We start from the raw sequence: 20365 nt of genomic DNA, 5'->3' as shown, positions 1-20365 counted from the left end.
TTGCATGACTACTTCTCAGGGGGAAACGTTCAGTGTTGGCTACTGAAGGCTTTCCTTTCTTTTGTTCCCTTCTGGTATGAACATTATAGGAAACGTTTGAACCCATGAACTTGAACTTGAAAGACTCCTTGTGTATAAGTAGCACGCACTACCCAATTGCGCCTCTGGAGCTCCTTGAAAGACTACTTCTGTTCTGGACACTACTTTAATGACTCAATATACTTTTATTGTTTTCTTACTGAAAATCTTCACAAATATCCTCACCAGAGAAATAATGCTAATAGAGAAAATTAGGGCTTCTTCTAAGCAGGTTGGAGTATCCTTGACCTCTTCCCTTAGCTTCCAGCTGCTGAATCTTTCTTTCCTTTTCTTCCAAAGCTTCTTCTAGCTGAATGATCTTCTCAGTCTGCAGGGAAAGCTGTGTTGACAGTTCCATAATCAAGCTGATTTTCTTATCACCTTCGTCCACAGGTAGGAGACTTTCACAGCACTCTTCCAGAAAACCAGCTGCTGATGCAAACAAGAAAAGGAAAATCTGAGCAGTTTTAATTGGAGTTCAGAGAACTTAAAGAGAGGGAAAATGAAAAAGGTTCATTTCTCACGTTCTGAAAAGAAAGCAGAGTATTACGTCATCTGGATAGACACACTGAGAAGGGAATCTAGACCCAATAAGGGGAAAGATTCTGACGCTCCTCAAAGAACTTGGAAGCCTCTTGAGAATCAGGAGAATCAGCCTTTGCCAACTCTTTTTTTTTTTTTTTTAATATTTTGTACTTATTTAACTGTCAATTAGCTATGGGAATGAGTTGACCTTGAAAATTAACCTATAACAACAGCCATCCGAGCTTTGTGTCATTCTTCTCCCTCAAAACCTTTCACAGGAGCTACCATCAAGTAAAAATAGGCTTTGAATGATATTTTTCTTTAATTGAGAAAAAAATCTTACCGTTGCCTCTTCTGGAGAAAATGATAGAAAAGACAAGTTTCTTAATCTAAGTCAGCTGTAGAGTTGGGAGGGGTGCAACTTGACAGAATGAAACTTCTGTATTTGCACAGTGTTTCCCATAGAGATTCAGTTCTTTTGGGTCTGAAGACATTTCAGCATTTTCAAACAAGATTGCAAATTTCCCCTGGACAAAAAGCTTATCACTTGTCAATTTCTGTCACTTAATCTCTTAGACAAGGATAAAGATAAGAATAAGGTGGGAGAGAGAATCCCCAACAAAGACAAGATACTAGTGATTGATAACAGGGAGTCCTTGAAAACAAATCTCAGTAGCTCATCCAAATATTTAGCTCCATGAAATAAACTTTATATTACTAGACCTTAGCAGCACTGCCTTTCGTTTTCACCCTTTTCTTGAAAATTTCACCAAACTATATAAAAAGGAATGCTTAGGTATAAGTAGAAGAGAAAGTCAAGGGTGTGGGTGTTGTTTCAGGAAGAATGGAGCCAGTAGCATATGAACGAACATGACACATGGCCTGGACATGTGATTTCTATAACTATAGGCCCAATATTTACTCACTCTCCAGTAAAAACAATCCTCATAGCTGTGCCTAAGAAAATAACTCCTGTCAGGCCAGGATACAAAGTGTGCTACTGTTGTATACCACACATCTAAAGATGAGGCAGCTTTGTTGAGTTATGGCCCCAGGCAAGGCATCACCTAATTATCAACAAGTAAAACTGATTGGCTGTCAGTCACCTTCTTAAGGGTTCACAGTTGATCACAAGTGATCATAAGCCTAATCATCACACTGCCCAGTGTACAGGATCTTTTTGGTTTCCTAAGAGTGTTATGAGGAGAGCCAGGCAAGGTCGTGCACATCTGTAATGCTAGCACTTAGGAGGAGGATCACCATGAATTTGAGGCCAGCCTGGACTAAATAGTGAGTTCATAGCCAGCCAAAACTACACAGTGAGACCCCATTTCAACAGACAGACAGACAGACAGACAGACAAAAGTGTTAAGAGATCAGGCCATTCTCTGCTGTTATTATTACATTATTATTAACAATAACTAAATTTTAAGCATCTATGTGGAATCTTTTGTTCTGATTATTTGAAATGATAATATTTAGGGCTGGGGATTTAGCTCAGCGGCAAAAGCGCCTGCCTGGCAAGCGCAAGGTCGTGGGTTCGGTTCCCGGTACCGGAGAAAAACCAAAAAAAAAAAAAAAAAAAGAAATGATAATATTTAAGAAGATGGTGGTTTTGAGGCAGGAGATTAGGGCATGGGAAAGTGGCTGGACAAGTAGGCATAATCGGTCAACCACAGATATCCGGGATACATATACAGAAGAGCTTCCAAGACCTATACCTGGTCCCAAGCAGAGAATGCTACCATTTCTTCTGGCACAAGATCTAACAGGTTTTTGACAAGATGGCCTAGATCTGACATCCGAATGGGAGACATAAAAGATGGCAGCCATTAACCTCGTGAGCCTTTTCACCAGGCCACTCTGCAGAGCATACTTTTTTCCTACCTTCAATTGGCTTACATTCACTCCCTTTTCCTACCTTTAAAACCACTAACAAATGTAGCACTTTGCTACTTTATTTCCTCTCCATTTCTTTGTTCAGAACAACAAGACCCTAGAAAAATCCCCGGAAAGAGTATAATACTTCAGGACCCAGGTAACAGTTTGAGTGGCTTTTTTAAGATGGAGAGCCATGAAAAAAAAGTTCTCAAACTTCAAAGGAGCATTTAGATCACTGTATCTGCAATCAGCATGTGTTTCCAGCCCAGGGGAGAGAGAGAGTGCAGAGGGCAGGAGGCCAGCCTCGTCTGCATATAAACCAGGGCCTCCTCACCTTTTTTCATCTGACAAGAGCTCTGCTGTCTACTACGGCAGTCACGTGTGGCCAGTAAGCACTTGAGTTTGCCTACTGTCAAAGGAAACATGCTATAAATTGTCAATTTGGGAGATGAAGTTTTTAAAAAGGTGAAATTTCTCATTAAATTTTTCTATGATTTATGTATCAAATGATAATATTTTGATATATTGTGTTAAAATGTATTGTTGAGATTTTTTTTCATTTACATGTTCTTTTAAAAAATGTAACTACTAGAAAATAAAATATGTGTAGTAAATATGTGAAAGTAAAATATGTGGCTTGCATTTGTAGTACTCTTTACCTTTCAATTGGATAGTGCTGGGCGATATTTCTTTTCAGATGAGCACACACTGACACTTAGGTAGACATGTTACTTGTAGATGCACAGATCTAGTTACCTGGCACAAATGAGAACAATGATTTTCAACCAGAGGTCAATTTTCTGTGACCCTAGAAGGTTACAGAAGCTGGAAGCATGGGCATCTGTGTTTGAGAGAATGGGTTCTTATGGGCTGGACTAACTCTCAACAGGAGTGGAAATTTAAAAAATGAACAGTGCCACAAGAGGGAGTGGGAAGAAGCCAAGGAGGAGAACAGCGGACAGGATGGGAAGGTTGGGCCTCAGGATGCAGCAGGGGCCGCAGGAGCCATTCCTCTTGAATGTGCCTGCCTGTCAGCTGCTTCTTTCTTAGATCTCGCTTTCAATCTGTCACTCCCCAGACTATCTTCTTTCACAGAAGTTTCCTTCAACAGACATGCACAGTGAAAACAAAAATAGATTTGTGCCACTCTCTAACCAAACTGGTCTCTCCCTCTTCCTCTCCCTCTCAATAAAGCAATGTAGGTAGAAATCTGAAAACTTTATTTACCTTGTTCTAATGAATATGATCAAAAATTGCAGCAGAAAAGCCTTGCATTTACAAGGGACAATTACAGAGACATCATATCTACATTTTCTGTCTCAAAAATAGAAGCAAAGGGAGAAAATAGAAAACAAGAGAAGAAGCAGATTATACTAGTTTGCTTGGAATACTACAAAAAATTGCACTGGGTTGCTTAAACCAGCAGTCCCCAAGTTTTTTGGCTCCAGGGGCCTGTTTCCTGGAAGAAAATCCTAGATGCCTTGCGTGCTCAGTATGCAGAAGGATTTGCCCTGCTGTAAGGATCGAATGCCACTGCTGATGTGACAGGAGGTAGAGCTCAGGTGGTGATGTAAGTGATGAGGAAGGACTACAAATACAGAAGAAGCTTTGCTCCCTTGCCAGCCGCTTACTGCTTGCTGTCCAGCCTGCTTCCTGACAGGCCAAGAACTGGTCCTGATCCATGACCCAGGGGTTGGAAGACTCCTGACTTAGACAATAGACATCTGTTTCTAACAGTTCTGGAGGCAGGAAATCCCAGATCAGACCGTCAGCATGGTTGGGTTCTGGTGGAGAAGCTTGGGTTTATAGATGGAAACCTTCCCTCTGTGTCCTCACATAGCGAGGAAACGGGGACTGAAAGCTCTCTGATGTCTTCATTTTCGGGCACTAATTTCATCATGAGGGCCCCACCCTCATGACCTCATCTAGTCCTAATAACTAATTACAGTACCTTCCACAAGCCTCCTATCTGAAGGCCATAACACCAGGGGTAAGGGCTTCAACCTATGAACTTAGGGGAGACAGAATTCAGTCCATAGCACAGGGGGAAGACAAGTGAAAAGGGGTAGAGAAAGAACACGAAGCTGAAAAAAAGATGGCGTGAGATCTTTGCTTTCCACTACACTGTTCTCGTATTCTACATAAGAATGCTGATTAGGTGGCAAGCTAAGGAGTATGCACACTAAAAAGGAAATTTCTCATACAAGACTATCTTACTATCAAGTGATCTTTTGACACATATGATATAATTTTATTTTATTTCTAAACACATTGCATAAAATAAAAGGATTTTGAACTCTTCAACAACATGGGCACTCGGAGCGTCTCCCATCCTATGTGTACATTAGGAATTGTCCCGGTGAGTCTTCTTGATTCTACCACTAACAATCACTCTGCTCTGTCCTCATCAAGCCTGCTTCATCTGTAACGGGGAGGGGCGTGTACCTCTCATGTCCTGATGGCTTTGTACACCATATTTCAAATATCTGCAGTCTTCCCTAGACTTCTGAGGGCAGACAGATCATCTCACCAGAGCCATGCCTGCTGGATCACAGAGGTTCTGCCATCTGACCAGGTAAACCCATGTTTGATCCCACACTTGAGACTCCAGGAGACCCAGAGACATCCACAAGAAGCACCCTTCAGTCTAAGAGGAAAACCTAACCAGCCACAATCAAAGCATGAATTGGGCTTTTTTACAGAAGCTTTTAAAAGCATACACTGTTTTTGATGATTTTCTCCTTTCTTCCTGCACTTAAAATAGATGTTAGGAGCCTGAGATTGCAGCTCAGTGGGAAAGCATTTGTCTGGCATCCATAAGCCCCAGAATGGGTGAGAATGAGGCATAGGGTCATAGCAAAGAGGAGACAAGAGACACATGGTGAAATTGGGCATGGTTAGAAAAATGTTGAAAGTAGAGAAATTTCTGTTTACAACTGGGCCAGGCTGTGTTCCCTTTGTGGGGCAGCTGTGGAAGACCAAAGGTCCACAAGAAATTGTGACATTTGCCTTTGGCCACTTCCAGCATCCAGTTCTTTATAACCTCAATGCTCAAACCTTCATGCTCTAAGCAAAGTGCCACGCAAGAATTCGATCAAAAATAACTAATAATTAAATAGATTACAGAAGAAGGAATTAAGAGTTTAAGGAGTAGCTCAAAGTCTGAGAATTGGAATGTACTTTGGGGATAATCTAGTCTTGTATGCCACTGAGTGTAGGAACTTTTTCTTTTAACATTTCTATGATGGTTTTCTAATCAAGTAGCTCACTTTCAGGCACTGGCTGCCAAGTTGTAATCACCAGGTAAAATCTGCTCCCACTTTTGTACAAGGCATTGAACTCAGGATCTTGAGAATGCTACGTAAACACTACCACTAAGCTATGTCCCTAGCCCCAGTGTGCATTTTGTTATCTCTACAGTTGCAAGCTGTTATAGAGACAAGTGACAGGTGCTATGATGTATGGACAGAGAGATGACTGGGGTACATGTGTTGCGAATCAGAGAATTTACATGGGATGTCATGTTAGGTCAGAAGACTTAGACCATGTGAGAACATTGCTTCAGGAACCAAGGAAGTTGAGTTTTCTATAAATAGTGATACAGTGTTGAATGTTGAGCCAATGAAAGGCTGAAGATTTTTTCAGATTTTCTGAATATTTTTTTCTAAAAGAGGTTGTTCCCCTGTAGATTCCTTTTTTGCTGCCACCCAAAAGTGTTCATTAAACACAGAAATGCAGAGAAACACTTGCCTTGTCTCTGAATCAAATGCCTCTATCCATGGGAAGCATGCTGCTCCCATGCCGACATTGGGAGAGTGAGAATTCCACCCTAGTTGTCTTTTTGTACATTCATGTGTCCAGTAATTAACAACCAGGACTCCGCACACAGAATAAATAAGGTGTGATGTTGGCTTGTACAGTCACGGCTCCACTGTGGGGCCAGGAAGGGCAGCCCTACGTTAGACCCTAAAGAACATTTATGATTAGCTTAGATAAACACCTCCACTGCGTACTCACTTGTGAAAGTTTACTTTTCTCAGTGCCTTTCAAGCGGATGACCAAGCCTGCCAAGTATTTACTCCATAAGAAAGACTTTTCCTGGTGAGGTGATTACATACCTCACTCTACCAGAGCCACCCAGGGTTGCTGTTTGGCCTAAGAGACTGTGTCAGCCACCTCCTCTGCACAAATGCTCCTCTGCATTTCATGTTGGTTTTAAAAACTCCTCTCCTCTGACTCACTTCATGTTGGTTTTAAAAGCTGTGTATATTTGTCAACAACTACCAAAGGGTCTAGTTTCATCTCTCATCATACTTGGGCTTGTAGTCTGACACATCATTATGTTGCACACCTGTAATCCCAATAGTCTTGAGGCTGAGACAGGAGGATTGCCAGGAGTTCAAGGCCAAACTGGGGCTACATATTGAGTTCAAGGCCAGCTTGCACTACATAGGGGGACCCTGTCTCAGAAAACAAAACAAAATAAAGTAAAATAAAAATAAAATATTCTCATTAAAATATTCTCAAAATATTTTCATCTGAACAATTAAAAAACACAGTTATCTAGTTATCTACCCTTCTCAATGGACAATTGAGAAAGGGTAATTCTCTGAAATAAATGATTCTATTTTTGTGTGTGTGAAATTCCTATCCTTTAAATAGTTTATCTCTTGAAATTCAGATTAGTATTATGTTTTAAAGTTTTTTGCATTCTCCCTCTTTAGTATTGTTATTTGTATAAGAAGGCCAGTCTTGGCCAGGCATGATGGCGCATGCCTCTAATACCAGAGACTGAGGCTAGAGAATCACAAGTTCAAGACCAGCCTGGACACCTGAGTGAGAACCTGTCCAAAATAAAAATTTTAGTGTGTTTGCCTATGTTTGCACAAGGTCCTGGGTTCAATCTGCAGTCTCTATAATACCAAAAGACTGACTTCAAAGGCCTTTCAGCTTCCTTTCGCAATGCTGAGAACACTTACAGTACCTTTGAAGTTGGCATGTGTTATTTGATTTGAGGAGAAACAAGCCACACTATTAGAACAGATATGGATAAATAATTTGGTAACTTAAAAAGAAACAGGTGCAAAACTTGTGTCACAGTTTGCAGTAACAAAATATACACTGGGTAGTTTATAAACATGAGAAACATTTTTGCAGGTGCTGAGGCCACGAAGTCCAAGGTGAAGGAGGAAGCAGGATCTGTGTGGTGAGGTCCCATCCCTTGTGGATGACCCTTCCTAGCTGTCCCCACATGGTGAAATCCTGTTGGTTCCTGGAAGCCTCTTCTTAAGGGCAATGATCCAGAGCCCTCGTAAGCTTCTAAAGGCGCCATCTTTTTTTTTTTTTTTTTTTTTGAGACAGGGTTTCACTATGTAGTTCAGGCTGACCTTGAACTCACTACATAGTCCCGGTTGGCTTTGAACTCATGGCACTCCTCCTGACTCGGTCTCTGGAATGCTGGAATTACAGGTGTGCATCACTACACCCAGCTTCCATCGTTAATAGCAGCCATTAGGGGTCAGATTTCAGCAGATGAATTTTAGCTGGATACCAGCATTAAGACTCTAGAATCAGAATGGGGATCTGGTGGATGTGGACACTTTGAGAGCTTGCTTATTGCCCAGGGACCATGTAGGATGAAAACACTTGTTTATAACTGCTAGTGTCACTGATGTGACAGTTTGGTGTTCTCACTGAGATGTGTGGAGCTAAACAGATCAAAGGCACTGCAGATTCTCAACTTCCTTCTTTTGCATACTCTGAACCATATATTTGCCATTTATTTAAATGCTAATTCCTAGCATATAGAGTTGAAATATTACAATAGTTTCATAACTGTTCAACTGGCTTCTGCTACATTGGTCTTCTTTCAACTCTACACAGACAGGCCCCATTAAGATACAGTTTAGGTCTTGATACATTTGGCTAAAAAACCCTTCAACAGTGCTTTATCTCAGTATACTAAAAACTCAAATACCTACAATAACCTTAAAGGCCCTAGGTGATCTGCGTACCATTTAACTTGCTGATACATCTTTATCCTTCCTCTCTAGAGGACACAGCGTTTAATCTACCACGCTTCCACCGTTCTCATTGCTACATCTGACAGACGGCATGGTCCTGCCTTAGAGGCTTTGCATTTGCTCTTTCCTTTGCTAGGCAGTACCTTTCGTGTGTACGTGGCCTCTGTTCCTTCTGGTCCTCACTTTCCAGTGTCACCATCACACACTGAAGACTTTCCTGGAGCTCTGTTAGAGGTAAGATCAGCAGTGTCCCCCAGAGTCCTCATGTGCTCATGGGCAGGGCTTTTGGAAGGTGACTGAGTCACGGAGGGCATCAGAGCCGACGTGCTTTTAGGAGGTGAGGTCTGGTGGGATGCAGAGTCACCGGGGCATAGCTGGAAGGTTATCATTCCCTGCCTCCCGACCACTGTGACATGGACAGCTCTCCTGAGCCCACCCTTCCACCATGCCACTGCCACGCAGGGACTGGAACCTCCAGACGTGAGCTGGAATGAACCTCTCCTCATTTAGTTGGGATGTCAGGTAATTTGTCCCAGCACAAGGAAAGCAACAAAGACATCATCCTGCCTGCAGTTTCAACCTGAGGCCCCTGCTGAGCACCTCAAATCCCTGATCCTTGCTTCGGTGTTACTGACATGCTGAATCTGACCACTCCACATTCTTATCTTGTTCATATCTCTCGTGCACTGCAATGCACCCTCCATGAGGGCAGTTTCTTCACTTTTTTGTTCACTACTGTAACCCCTGTATTTAAAACAGCTGTTAGAATATAGTAGTTACTTACTTGTCAAGTGGATCAACGTATGAAAGGTAAGCACATAATATGATACAAAATCCCCATAGGAAGGGCCAGTCCAAAGCTTTCCATTGATGTACCATTGGATTTCGTTACTGGTCATTGTAACACATGGTGCAGTGTGGGGGAGACCAGCAGAGACCACCAGGCTTGTGTAAAGGCAACATGTCATGGAATTTATTGTGCCTGGGTACAGACAGAAGGCAAAAGGACCATCTGTATGGAACTAAGAGAGGTGTGCCCCTTTCATAGGGACTGGAAGAAGGCAGGGACATTAGGCAGGAAGATTTTAATAAACATCTGTGGTCAAAGATCTCTGGCTGTCTTGCACCTCAGTGGGCAAAGTTCTTGAAGTGTCTGGTATAAATTTTCAGGTGTCTCCAGGTGTCCCTAGATGTCCTGGGACCTGCAAGATTCCTTGTCCTATTTTATTTTCTTTAGGACATCCGGTGCTTGCCGATGACAGCAGTGGTGCTGAGCTGAGTTCCCTGCTGAGAGGGGTGCTTCTGCTGGCAAGCAAGTTGGGGGCTGGGAGAGTTTGATTCAAGGCTTCCAGTTGTATTTCTTTTCACTACTGCATTTAATAATAAGAACAAAACTATAAAAGTACGTGTCACATCCCTCACATCTCTTTTTTTGACAGAAAAGTTTGAGTTGACCTTTTAGATTTAGATTTAGATTCTTTAACCCTTGTAAATAGTTCCTCAAACTTGGTGCCTGGAAATCTTGGCCAAAATAGAGAATGCAAGGCCTCATCCTTGAAATTCTGAATGAATCTAGAGGAATACCATGGAATCTATATTTTTACAAAACTCCCCAAATAATTCTGATGATCAGCCAAGTTTTTATAATTAAATTTCTGCTGACTTATAAGAGCCATGGTAAACCAAACTTTGGCTAAATCCTAAAGGGTAGGCCAGAAATCATCCAGACAAGCCTCTTCTTGACAACTTGCAGTACCTGAAACAGGAAGAGAGATCACATCTCTTCTTTTCTTTGTGCCTCTCCCTGGCTGCTTGGCAAGGCTTTGCTTGTAACTCTTACTCACTGACGAAATACATCCATGGTCCTTGCAGCCCCTCCCCTCCTTTCATTAGCTGACATGCCAGCAACATCTTGCCGGTTCTAACTTGGCTTAATTATCTCTAAAACATCCAGAGAGAATGATGAGTGTTTGAGGCTTTGTTTTCTGTTTGCTTCCATTTCTGTTGTAGTGGATGAATGGATTTGCTTCCTTGCAAGCAGATGCAGAGAAGAGTCTCTCCTTCCCATGAGCAAGCAGTGTTTGGGAACAACAAGGTGAGTCAGAAGAGAGGAAAGGAGGATCGCCCCTTAGATGGAAGCACAGCAGCTCTTCCCCAGCTTCTACAGAAGACTAACAACAGCTATCACACAATCCCCGTCTGAAGACCTGTAGCCACAGCTTTATGCTCAGCTTGCTGAAGTCAGCTGGTGTGCACTGGGAGAAAAGAACACTATCACAGGAAGATGCGTGGCTCCCCTGGCACTAGTAGGAGGAGGAGTTATGGTGGTGTGGAATGCCAAGTGACGGTGGGTCGTGCACACTGGTGTGGGGCCTTGAAATATGCCAGCCTGCAGTGTGTTTCTTTGAAATATCTCAAAGGCTGTTCTGAGAAACTACAGACAGTTTTAGAAACTCCGAAAGTCTGTCCTTTTGTGAAAGAAACATGAAAAAAGAAATGTACCTCAGTGAAGCAAACAGCCAGAAGTGTAAGCAGACTTTTCTGTCTAATATCCTCCCTCCTGGCCAGGACACATCTTCACAGGAAGAACTGATTGGGGTCTGATACACGGCCTAGACAGAGGTGACCACAGGGGGCTTTTACCTGGGAGGCTTCATTTGCAAAACATGGCAAGCCTTGCTCTTGGGTACTTGCCTCCTCAGCCTCCTGCAGCTGGTCACACCCTCCTCCCACTCTCATAAAGGGAAGTCCAAGCTCCATCCCTTCATACAATTCTATGTAAGCTTCAACTATCTGATCCCCTTTGGAGCTCATACTTTGAGTATGGTTCCTGCGTTTCTGAATGCTAATAAATTCATTTTTTTTCTTTAATAATGTATCATTTGTCAGTCTACTTCATGGACTGAAAGGGAGAAGGGTAAATTTGAATTTTGTCTATACTGGTCCATGGTGAGAGGTAGACTCTTAGTTTCCCATTTCCTATAACAAAATACCTGAGATAATCAGCTTATAAAGAAAACAAGTTTGGGCAGGAAATAGAGCTCAGTGGTTTAGCATGTGTTTCATGCATGCAAGGCCTTGGGTTCAAGCCCTAGCACAAAAAGTAAAGGAAGAAGAGGAAGAGGCAGAAGGTGAGAAATGTTGTAAGTTGTAGTTTATGTTGAGTTGGCCTGGCTACTTTTAGGCCTCCTGTCAGGTAGAGTGAAGTAGGGTGCACACATCAGGAGAGAAGCATATGGAAAAGCAAAATGGGGGACCACTCACCTTATGGCCAGAAAATGGGTCAGGGGAATTGTGCAATCCACTTCAAGGGTACAGCCCCAGTGAGCTAAACAGCTCCCACCAAGCCCATCTGTAAAAGTTTCCACCACTTCCTCATAGCGATGCTAGGGACCACGCCTTTATCACATATCCCTCTGGGGAACACTTAGGTCTGAACTACATCCTTAAGAGGGTAAACTTACAACCTCTTTAAGCTGGTCCGTGGGGGCAGAGTGGAGAAGAATCTATGCCAGACATTGCCCGGAGGACAGAGGACAGTGTTTTATTTTATTTTGTTTCTTCATCAGCAAGGCAAAATGTTTAGGGTGAGCACATAGGGTTAGAGTGGGGCTTCTTCTCACTTTAGAGTCTCAGGTCACATGATGATGTTTTACAGAGGGGCTTTTCATCATGGTTGAGAAGACACCAATCTCATTAGCCTGATAATTAATGCCTAGAAGTAGTCAATCTGAACAGAAGAAAAGGTTTTTGGAACTTGTCTCACTTCCTCCAGTGAGCAGGACCTGCAGTGCCCTTATGTACACCGGCTGCCTGGCCCATTCAGAGAATAAAGATAAAACACTATGATCTAAAGGCTGGTTAGAAGTGTGAAGGTTAAAGTGGGCCTTCATGGGAAGGTCAGGAAACTCAAGAAAGGTAGAGAGGCAGGAGATTGTTTGAAAGGACAAAAGAGTAGAGACATGGATAAAAGCTTGATTCTGTGCTTATCAGGGAAAAGACTCAGTAGGACTCGAAGTCAAGTGAAGATGAGTTCAAGTCTTTCAGATTGGAGTGTCAAGCATTAGACTTTTGTCTGATTTTCTTCGCAGTGCAGTGGCTTTTTATGGGCTCCACAGTTATGAAATGAGGAAGGAGTTATATTTAGTGAGTTTGTTGGCACTCATTTTCAAAAGGTGCTAGCCCGGGGTAGTGGTGCATGCCTTTAATCCCAGCAATGCCAGAAGCTTTGGTAGAAGGATTGCAAGTTCGAGCCATGTCTGAACAATTAGGCAGGACCCTGACTCAAAATAAAAAGTAAAAAAAGGGCTGAGCATAGAGTAGTTCAGTGTGATGTTCAATCTCCGTGCTGCAAAAGCAAAGCAACAAAAACACGTGCAATAATTTCTGGGGTTGTGTGGGGTTGGAAAGAAAATGGTGTCATAGGCATAGTAGTACAGTTAGGACTCTTTTTTGATAAAGACAATGAAAATTAGGATTTTTTCTTGAGAATGACAGGATAAAGTATCTACCATGGTTTATCAGGATTTTGCTTGTTTCAACTATACAGAGAAATAGAGTTTGTGGAATGGGGTGTAGAGGTCATTTGGTTAGCTGATTTAGCTTATAAATATACTGACTATGGGCTCCAGCCAACTTTGCACAAGTGTGAGTGATGTGTGCGGCTATTCCTTACAGCATGCAGCCATTCTCTCCATTGACCCTTACCCTAGACCTCATTTTCTTTCTTCGTTAGGCCTGACAGAATGTGTCACTGAGCTTTACTAGCGATCTAGATACAGTACAGGGTCTGGAGAAAATGCCTGTGACTGGAGTTAAAAAAAATTGTGCATAACACATAATAAACTATGAAAAATACTATAGTAGCTGAAGGGTCACACAGAAATTTAGGTTGTTGACTTATTTTCCCTGAACACTAAAAATGATGAAATCAACTGCTAGTAGTACCAGCTAAAGTGGAATCTTCACATAACTCTTAGAACAAATTCCCTTCAGTGCTGAATACTCCCATCATTTGAGAATGACACTGCTGAAATTGGTTGCTGAGATTTCTACTTGTACAAACACGAAGCAGAGGCAGCTCTAAAGGTTCCATCCATGATTCTCAGCAAGTTTTTATAGTACTTTGGAAATAGGGAAATGTGGTTGGCAGAATAATGATCTCCCCTAAAAGTTTCCCACAAAGTTGTCCAGAGTAACAACCCCAAAGATATTCCCAAAACCTGACAGTATGTGGCAAATGAATTAGGGATCTTGAGATGGAAATTAAATGAGGAATACAGTGAAACTAGGGATCTTGAGATGAGAACATCACCCTGAATTACCTGGGTAGAAGCAAAGTAAATAAGGGTTGAGAAAGAGGTAGGGTGCCAGAGTCAGAACACCTGGACATGTAACATATGAGACTTGAAAATGGAGAAAAGGATTATTACAGACAGCTAAATTATTTAGAAATAATATAAGCAGTCAGACAGGACCAGGCCTTTGAGAGGACAATGCAGAAGATAACTGGCTGGAGTGCATTTGTTGAAGGTCTTGCTTCAAGACAAAGACAAATGACTATACCCACATTCTTCCACTAGGGATGAACAACAGTGATTGATATTCTTAATGGGCCTCAATCACCTTGGATGGAGGACCAAAACCTCCCCACCTCTACCTTCCAGGAAAGCCCTTATTCTGTCCATGCATGCTTGCTGTCTGATTTGCTTCCCTATTTCATCCCCATGTAATCAATATTACCTAAGCAACTATACTTGTAACCTTATTGGTTGACCACAGTTTTGTCCCACCGCACACCCACCTTGTGATAATCCGTTGGATGAATATTACCTAAGTGACTATACTTGTCCTATTAGTTAACTGTAGTTTTGTCCCACGTTAGACCCACTTCACCTTGTGAAAAAAATCCCTATAAAAATCCCTTCAAAAGCAAGTTCCCTGGGCCACCCACTTGGACTCCCTCCTGTCCTTTGGTAGACAGAAGATTTTCTTTCTTTCAATAAATACTAGTAGGTCAGGAGTTATATTATATTATTTGGGTTATTTAGAGGTCCTATATCATTCCTATATCAGGATTATGAGCCAAGAAATGTACGTGGCCTATAGAAGCTGGAAAATGTAACCATTTTTGCCTAAACCTGCTAGAAAGAATGAAACTTGACATCTTGGCTTTAACTCTTTGCTGCTTATTTTGGGACACCTGACCTGCAGAACTGTAAAGTAAATTTGTGGGGGTGTTTTCAGTTACTAAGCTTATGATAATTGGTCACAGCTGCAGTAGATAATCAATAGAAGACTAATAAATATCTCTATATGAGAAAAATATATCATTCATTACAGGAGACCCAGAAAACTCACTTAGATGAAAGATAGCCTTGGACTCCAACTAAGGGCAACTGAAGGTTTTAAAATATCCAGGAAGGCTGGGGATGTAGCTTAGTGGTAGAGTACTAGCCTAGTATGTGCAAGGACCTAGGTTTAATCCCCAGTACTGCAAAGATAAAACATCCACGGAGGTCTGAATTTCAGACCATCCTGCCTCCTCTGGAATGTTAAGCAGTGATATGGGCATATTCCTTGTAAATATTAACCTTACTAATGGCTCAAAGCAATTAACATTTGAATATATTCAATTGGTGCCACCTTTAAAAGAATATATAACTCATTCACTGCTCCATGCCTCTTCAGCTCCTGTATCATCCCCTGCTTTTTTGTTTTTTTGAGACAAGGTCTCACTATGTAGTTCAGGCTGTACTTGAGCTCATTACATAGTCCAGACTGGCCTCAAACTCCTGGCAACCCTCCCAAGTGCTGGAATTACAGGCCTGAGCCACCACCACGCCCAGCCTATATCACTCTTTACACCTTTTGGATGAGTTGTCTATACTTTCTGATTCCATTGCCTTGATTTTTCTCATGTCAACACATTGCAATCATGTGTGGTTTTAATTACTTTGATAAACGGCCTTGGGAGGTTATTAAACCCAGTGCACTTGCTTCCAGCACAACTTCTTTGACCTCGAAACCATTGCAGTTGTTCCCAGTCTCCTTAGAACACCTTTCTCTTGGCTTCTGCAATATGACAATGTTTCCCTCAAGCTTTCTGGATACTCCTTTAGTCTTACTTTGTACATTTTCCAGAGCAATTACTGCATGGATATCCTTACACTCCTGCTGTTCAACTTTGTGCTTTCTCTATATAGGTGAGTTTTTCACTTCTGTGGCCTTTGTTGCAATCTGTTGGTATCAGTGATCAAATTTACTATCTGGATCTGACCAGAGCTCTGGAGCCTGAACCTCTATAGGCAGATCTCTTAGAACTACATGTATCATATGCCCCCAAATGAACTCATTAGGTAATTTCCACAGCTGACCTTCTACCAATATTTCCCAGTCAAGCAAGATGGCCATGCATCTACTGGCTAAAGTCAGAAAGCTGGGGGTTATTTTAGATTTCTTCTTTGTCCCTATACTTTTCCATTCATCTTTTTTTTTTTTTTTTCACACTGGGGATTGAACCCAGAGCTTCATGCATGGTGAACTTATGCTACCACTGAGCCACACCCCCATACTCCTCCTAAATCTGCCTTATCAGAAAGTCCTATTGCTTCAAACTTCTAAATATTTAACTTTGTCTGACTTTCCCCATCCCAGAGAGGCCACATAATATGCTCCTGCAGCTTCTGTTCTCTTCAGCTCTCTGTCCTTACAACTGTCATTCAGAAAACTATGTTCTCGGGGCCTAGAGGTGTAGTTCAGTGGTAGACTGCTTACCTAACACACAGGGCCTGGGGTTAGCACCCAGGACCACAAAAGAGAGATGAAGAAATAAATTATATTCTCAGTTTCCAGTATTTTAATCAAGAACTTTTCAGTCTATATTTCTTCCTCAATTTTCACCACTGTATGGAAATGTAATACATAGCCATGAGGAACTAACCAGCTGGTGGGGCTTACTTAGACGATACAAATGAGTTGGTAGTTATACACCCGGTTTCCTGCATGTTATTGCCGAAATCTTCAGGGTGCAATTCAGAAGGGATAAAGAGAAAAATAGGTTATAGAGAAGGAGCCATGAAAGTGATTTATGTGCATGAGAAGCAATTCAGCAGATTTGAAGTGGGTTAAAAATGTCACAGTGGGAAGGTGATGACACATATAAGAGGAATAACTCACAGAAACAAATACTGTATGTCAGCCTTACCTCTAATACTTGCAATCATATCTAATTTTACTTTTCAACTGTTTCTTCCACTTTTTGTGCATCTAGCTCATTAAATTTCACAATAATGAGAAAATACGAGGTAAAGGCTGGGGATGTCTATGCTAAGTTAAATTGGCAGCATAAAATCATCCTGTTCTTGAGGACGTCTCTTTCATTGCCTACTCCCTGTGAAATTCCACTCCAGTTTTATCAGCCCTATTTTATTTATGTATTTTTTTGCTATTTCTAGATGTAATTTCATCTCATCTTGAAGTTACAAAAGATAATTCAAAAGTGATGGAGAAATTCGCAAAAAGGGAGTTCAAGCGAGCTTTACTTTCTTCAAGAAAAATGTGATATTCAACAGAAATGTTAATTTTCATAGATATTTTCTCATTAGTTACTTCATCAGGTAAATTATATCTCTTAAAACTATTATCAAAGCTGATGATGAAGGGATTATTTTCAGCTTGGGCTCAAATCCAAGGCACTTTAGAGAAGGACATTGAGCAGGGCACTGACTAAATACTTAGCAGATGCTTTTGCACTGGTACTGGGAAGTTTTCTTGTATATATTTGAGACGTACCCTGCATACATAGTATCATAGGAAGAACACATATAACTGTTAATCCTGGTATGTCAGCTTCATTAGGTTAAGAAAAGTCTAACAGATTAGTAAAGCACATTCCTGGGTTTACCTGGGGGGGAATGGAGGCACAGCTTTGGTGCTGCATTTCGTCCCTCACCTGTTTCTCTATGGCGTTCTTCCCCTACTCTGCACCCCTGCCACCATGAACTGCCCAGCTTTACCCTGCCACGCCCTTCTGCTATAATATCTCTCTCTGGGTATGGATGACCATGGAATGAAGGCATGAATAAGTTAAACCTTTTTTTCTTTCAAATTGTGGGTGTCATATATTATGTACCAGCAATGGATAAACTGACTAATACAATGTAAGTTTTACAGTTATCAAAGAATTTCAACACTGTGATTTCATTTTTTTAACTTTTTACTATAGCCCTATCCCCCATACTTGTGAGAGAAAAATAAAGTGTGGAGAAAGGGAAAGTGGGGGGAAATATTAAACAATCACAGAGCCCTTACATTATATCATTTTACTAAGAACTTGTTCAGCAATCATAACAAAGCAGAATAAATATGTACATTTTGTTTCTATTGTCATGACTAATGCTCCCACAATCACTAAATAGTAGCAGGTCTGAAATATGCAGGCATTTTTTTTACTCACAAAACCCTGTAATTGGAACTATAAAATAGAACTTTAAAATTTAGATTTTTTTTCCCCTTTGCAGTCAAGTGGCTTCCAAATTTTTTCAGGCCTAGGGTACAAATGCCCCCACCATTTCTCCTCTACCCAGAAGAATAGACAGAATATGTAGCTCCTGGCACAAGAATATCAAGCCCAAATGCATTTCCTTAGGCAAGGGAGGGACAGGTCTGGATCCAGGAAGGGATAGAATTAGCCTAAAAATGTCTATTTTCCCATTTTATCTCCCTCTCAAACTGTTCCTTGTTATAAAAGAGCCTAACACACTTGTACATGAAGAGATGGTGATTTGAGGTGATAAGCCTCTCTATCTTCAGAGAGCTAGCTTTGAATAAATCCCTTTCTCCTTCCTACCCAGACATATGGCCCCCTCTGATTTGGTCGGTGGAGTGCAAATGATCCTGAGCTTATGAACCTAAGTGACTGGTAACAGTTTTGTGACCAGATAGAGATATAAGTCCCCCCTGGTCCTGAGAGGCATGTATCTAGGTGGCCACTTGGGAAGAAGGAACTGACTGCTCGTGGCTGGCTGACTTCAGGGACATTCCAGCAGCTGCCAGGGACATGTACCATGACCCTCCCTCCTTTCTGTTCATGGCAATAGTTGCCTGTAAACACTTTTGGGGGAAAAACAAAAAAAAGTTGGTTGGGGAGCTGTGGACTATCTGGTTTTCCACTGTAAAGAGTACTCCAGAGATCTATTGTCTCCCGGGTTTGGACCTTCTCTTATTTCATTCAGCAGTGCCACTTAGGTGAGGTAGAAACTACTACAATTAGAAACAATGGAGCTGAGGCAGTCACTCCCATCTATCCATGCAGTTCTAAATGGCACCTTGCAGCCATTCCTCCTTTCATTGTCTTAAGGGGGTAGAAAATAAAATAATAAAAACTTAGGAGATCTCTGATGCTCCAGAAAAGAGCATATGTGTGTCAAATCTCAGTCACCTTACCCTACTCAAATCTCATTATGGTTTCATAAATATGTCTTACATCTCATAAATATGATTAAAATTAGAGTGAATTCTGGGACAAGCATGCCCCTAAGATGTTCAGAGCCCCTAGGATGAGTCAGCATCCTGTCAATCACATGGAGAGATTCAGGGGAGACGCCTGGGTTGAGGTGCACAGACTTTGAATTCCAAAGGCCTGATTTGTCGGTTGTGGTTGTTGCTGTTTCCATGTGCCATGACCCGGGCACAGTGCCTTTACTTTCTCCTCACCCGGGCACCATTTTTCTGTGGCATGTCTTTTTTTGGCATGGACTTGCCCTGAGCCTAACTTCCTGTGATCTTCAATAAATGTGGCTGCTTGCCACCTGTTACTGGGTGTACGCTTTGCAGTTCATTGCTTATCATATGCAAGAGCCTGGACTATACCTGCCTGTTACATGGTAACAGGATCTCCACTATTTGGGGCGGTTCTGGATTTACCGCAGGTCACTGTGGGCAACTGCCTGATAGTCCTGCCTTTTGGGGAGAGGGGAGAGACTTTACCATTTGTGGCTGTTAGGACCCACTGCAGGTCACTTGAAGGCCCTGATTGGTGTAAGAAGAGATTCAGAGTTAGAAACATATTTCAAGGTGTTTGTTTTGTTGGTCTGGAATATTCATTTGTTGTGCTTTGCTTTGGTATGCTTTCATTTGATTTTGTTTCTTATTTCTTTCTCTTTTTAGAACCACCTGTTGGGAATACAGACCTAGACACAATTTGTCGGTGTAAACAATAAAGCATTCAGGCATCAACAAATCCTCACCAGGCAAGTTTTACTTCTGCACAAGGGCATGAGCACATGTTGTATGAGGTAGCAAGTTCACCCAGAGATGCTGGGACAGACTCCTTTTATTTCCTAAGCCATGAGAAGCAGCTGCCCTTCTCCCCATTGGCTGGTTTGAAGATTCACAATTTATCCTGATTGGCTAGTTTAAGCAGTGGGAGAAAAGGGCCTGAAGAGTCGCTAAGGGAGGGGAGAGCAGGGAACTGAAAGTCCTTGGGTGTTGGTGAATTGTCTTTGGAGGTCAGTTGCATTTCTGGAATCTAAGCTAAGCAGACATTTGCTGTGACTCTGGTGTAAGGAGTGGGGAGAGCAGCAGAGGGTGGACTAGAGTTTAAGATGGAGGCACTGCTGTTTATACCTTTTGATACAAAAGATTCTCTCACACCTTTGTTCTAGGATGGGAGGCAGGGTTTCTGTACTGTCTAGAATTATATTCGCCGTTTATAGCTTCAAGGTGTTCTGATTCTTTGTGAGCCAACATAGAATTCAATGCTGGACTGAAACTTTTACAAACTGTGAGCTAAATAACTTTGGGTGTTGGGTATCTTGTCTCAACAACAAGAAGTGTCACTAAGACAGATGCCCAGA

The 20365-nt window shown here is 41.8% G+C and overlaps 1 protein-coding gene across 4 annotated transcripts in view; it reads right to left on the bottom strand.

Annotated features, from left to right (window-relative positions):
* Nucleotides 1-204: 204 nt before the first annotated feature.
* LOC102004923 (spindle pole body component 110-like) overlaps nucleotides 205-20365 on the bottom strand; it is a 192153-nt gene continuing 171992 nt past the window's right edge. For 2 of the 4 annotated variants that reach the window (XM_005380548.1, XM_013512192.1), the window contains one exon: nucleotides 205-507. In XM_005380548.1, coding sequence (XP_005380605.1) covers nucleotides 278-507 — 230 coding nt within the window. In that variant the 3' untranslated portion in view covers nucleotides 205-277. The remainder of the gene's footprint in view (nucleotides 508-20365) is intronic. The other 2 variants (XM_013512193.1, XR_260257.1) reach the window with 2 other exon arrangements.

Source organism: Chinchilla lanigera, unplaced genomic scaffold (assembly GCF_000276665.1).
Source record: "Chinchilla lanigera isolate Chin_1 unplaced genomic scaffold, ChiLan1.0 scaffold00014, whole genome shotgun sequence".
Classification (NCBI taxonomy): domain Eukaryota; kingdom Metazoa; phylum Chordata; class Mammalia; order Rodentia; family Chinchillidae; genus Chinchilla; species Chinchilla lanigera.
This window is presented reverse-complemented; position numbering and strand designations above follow the sequence as displayed.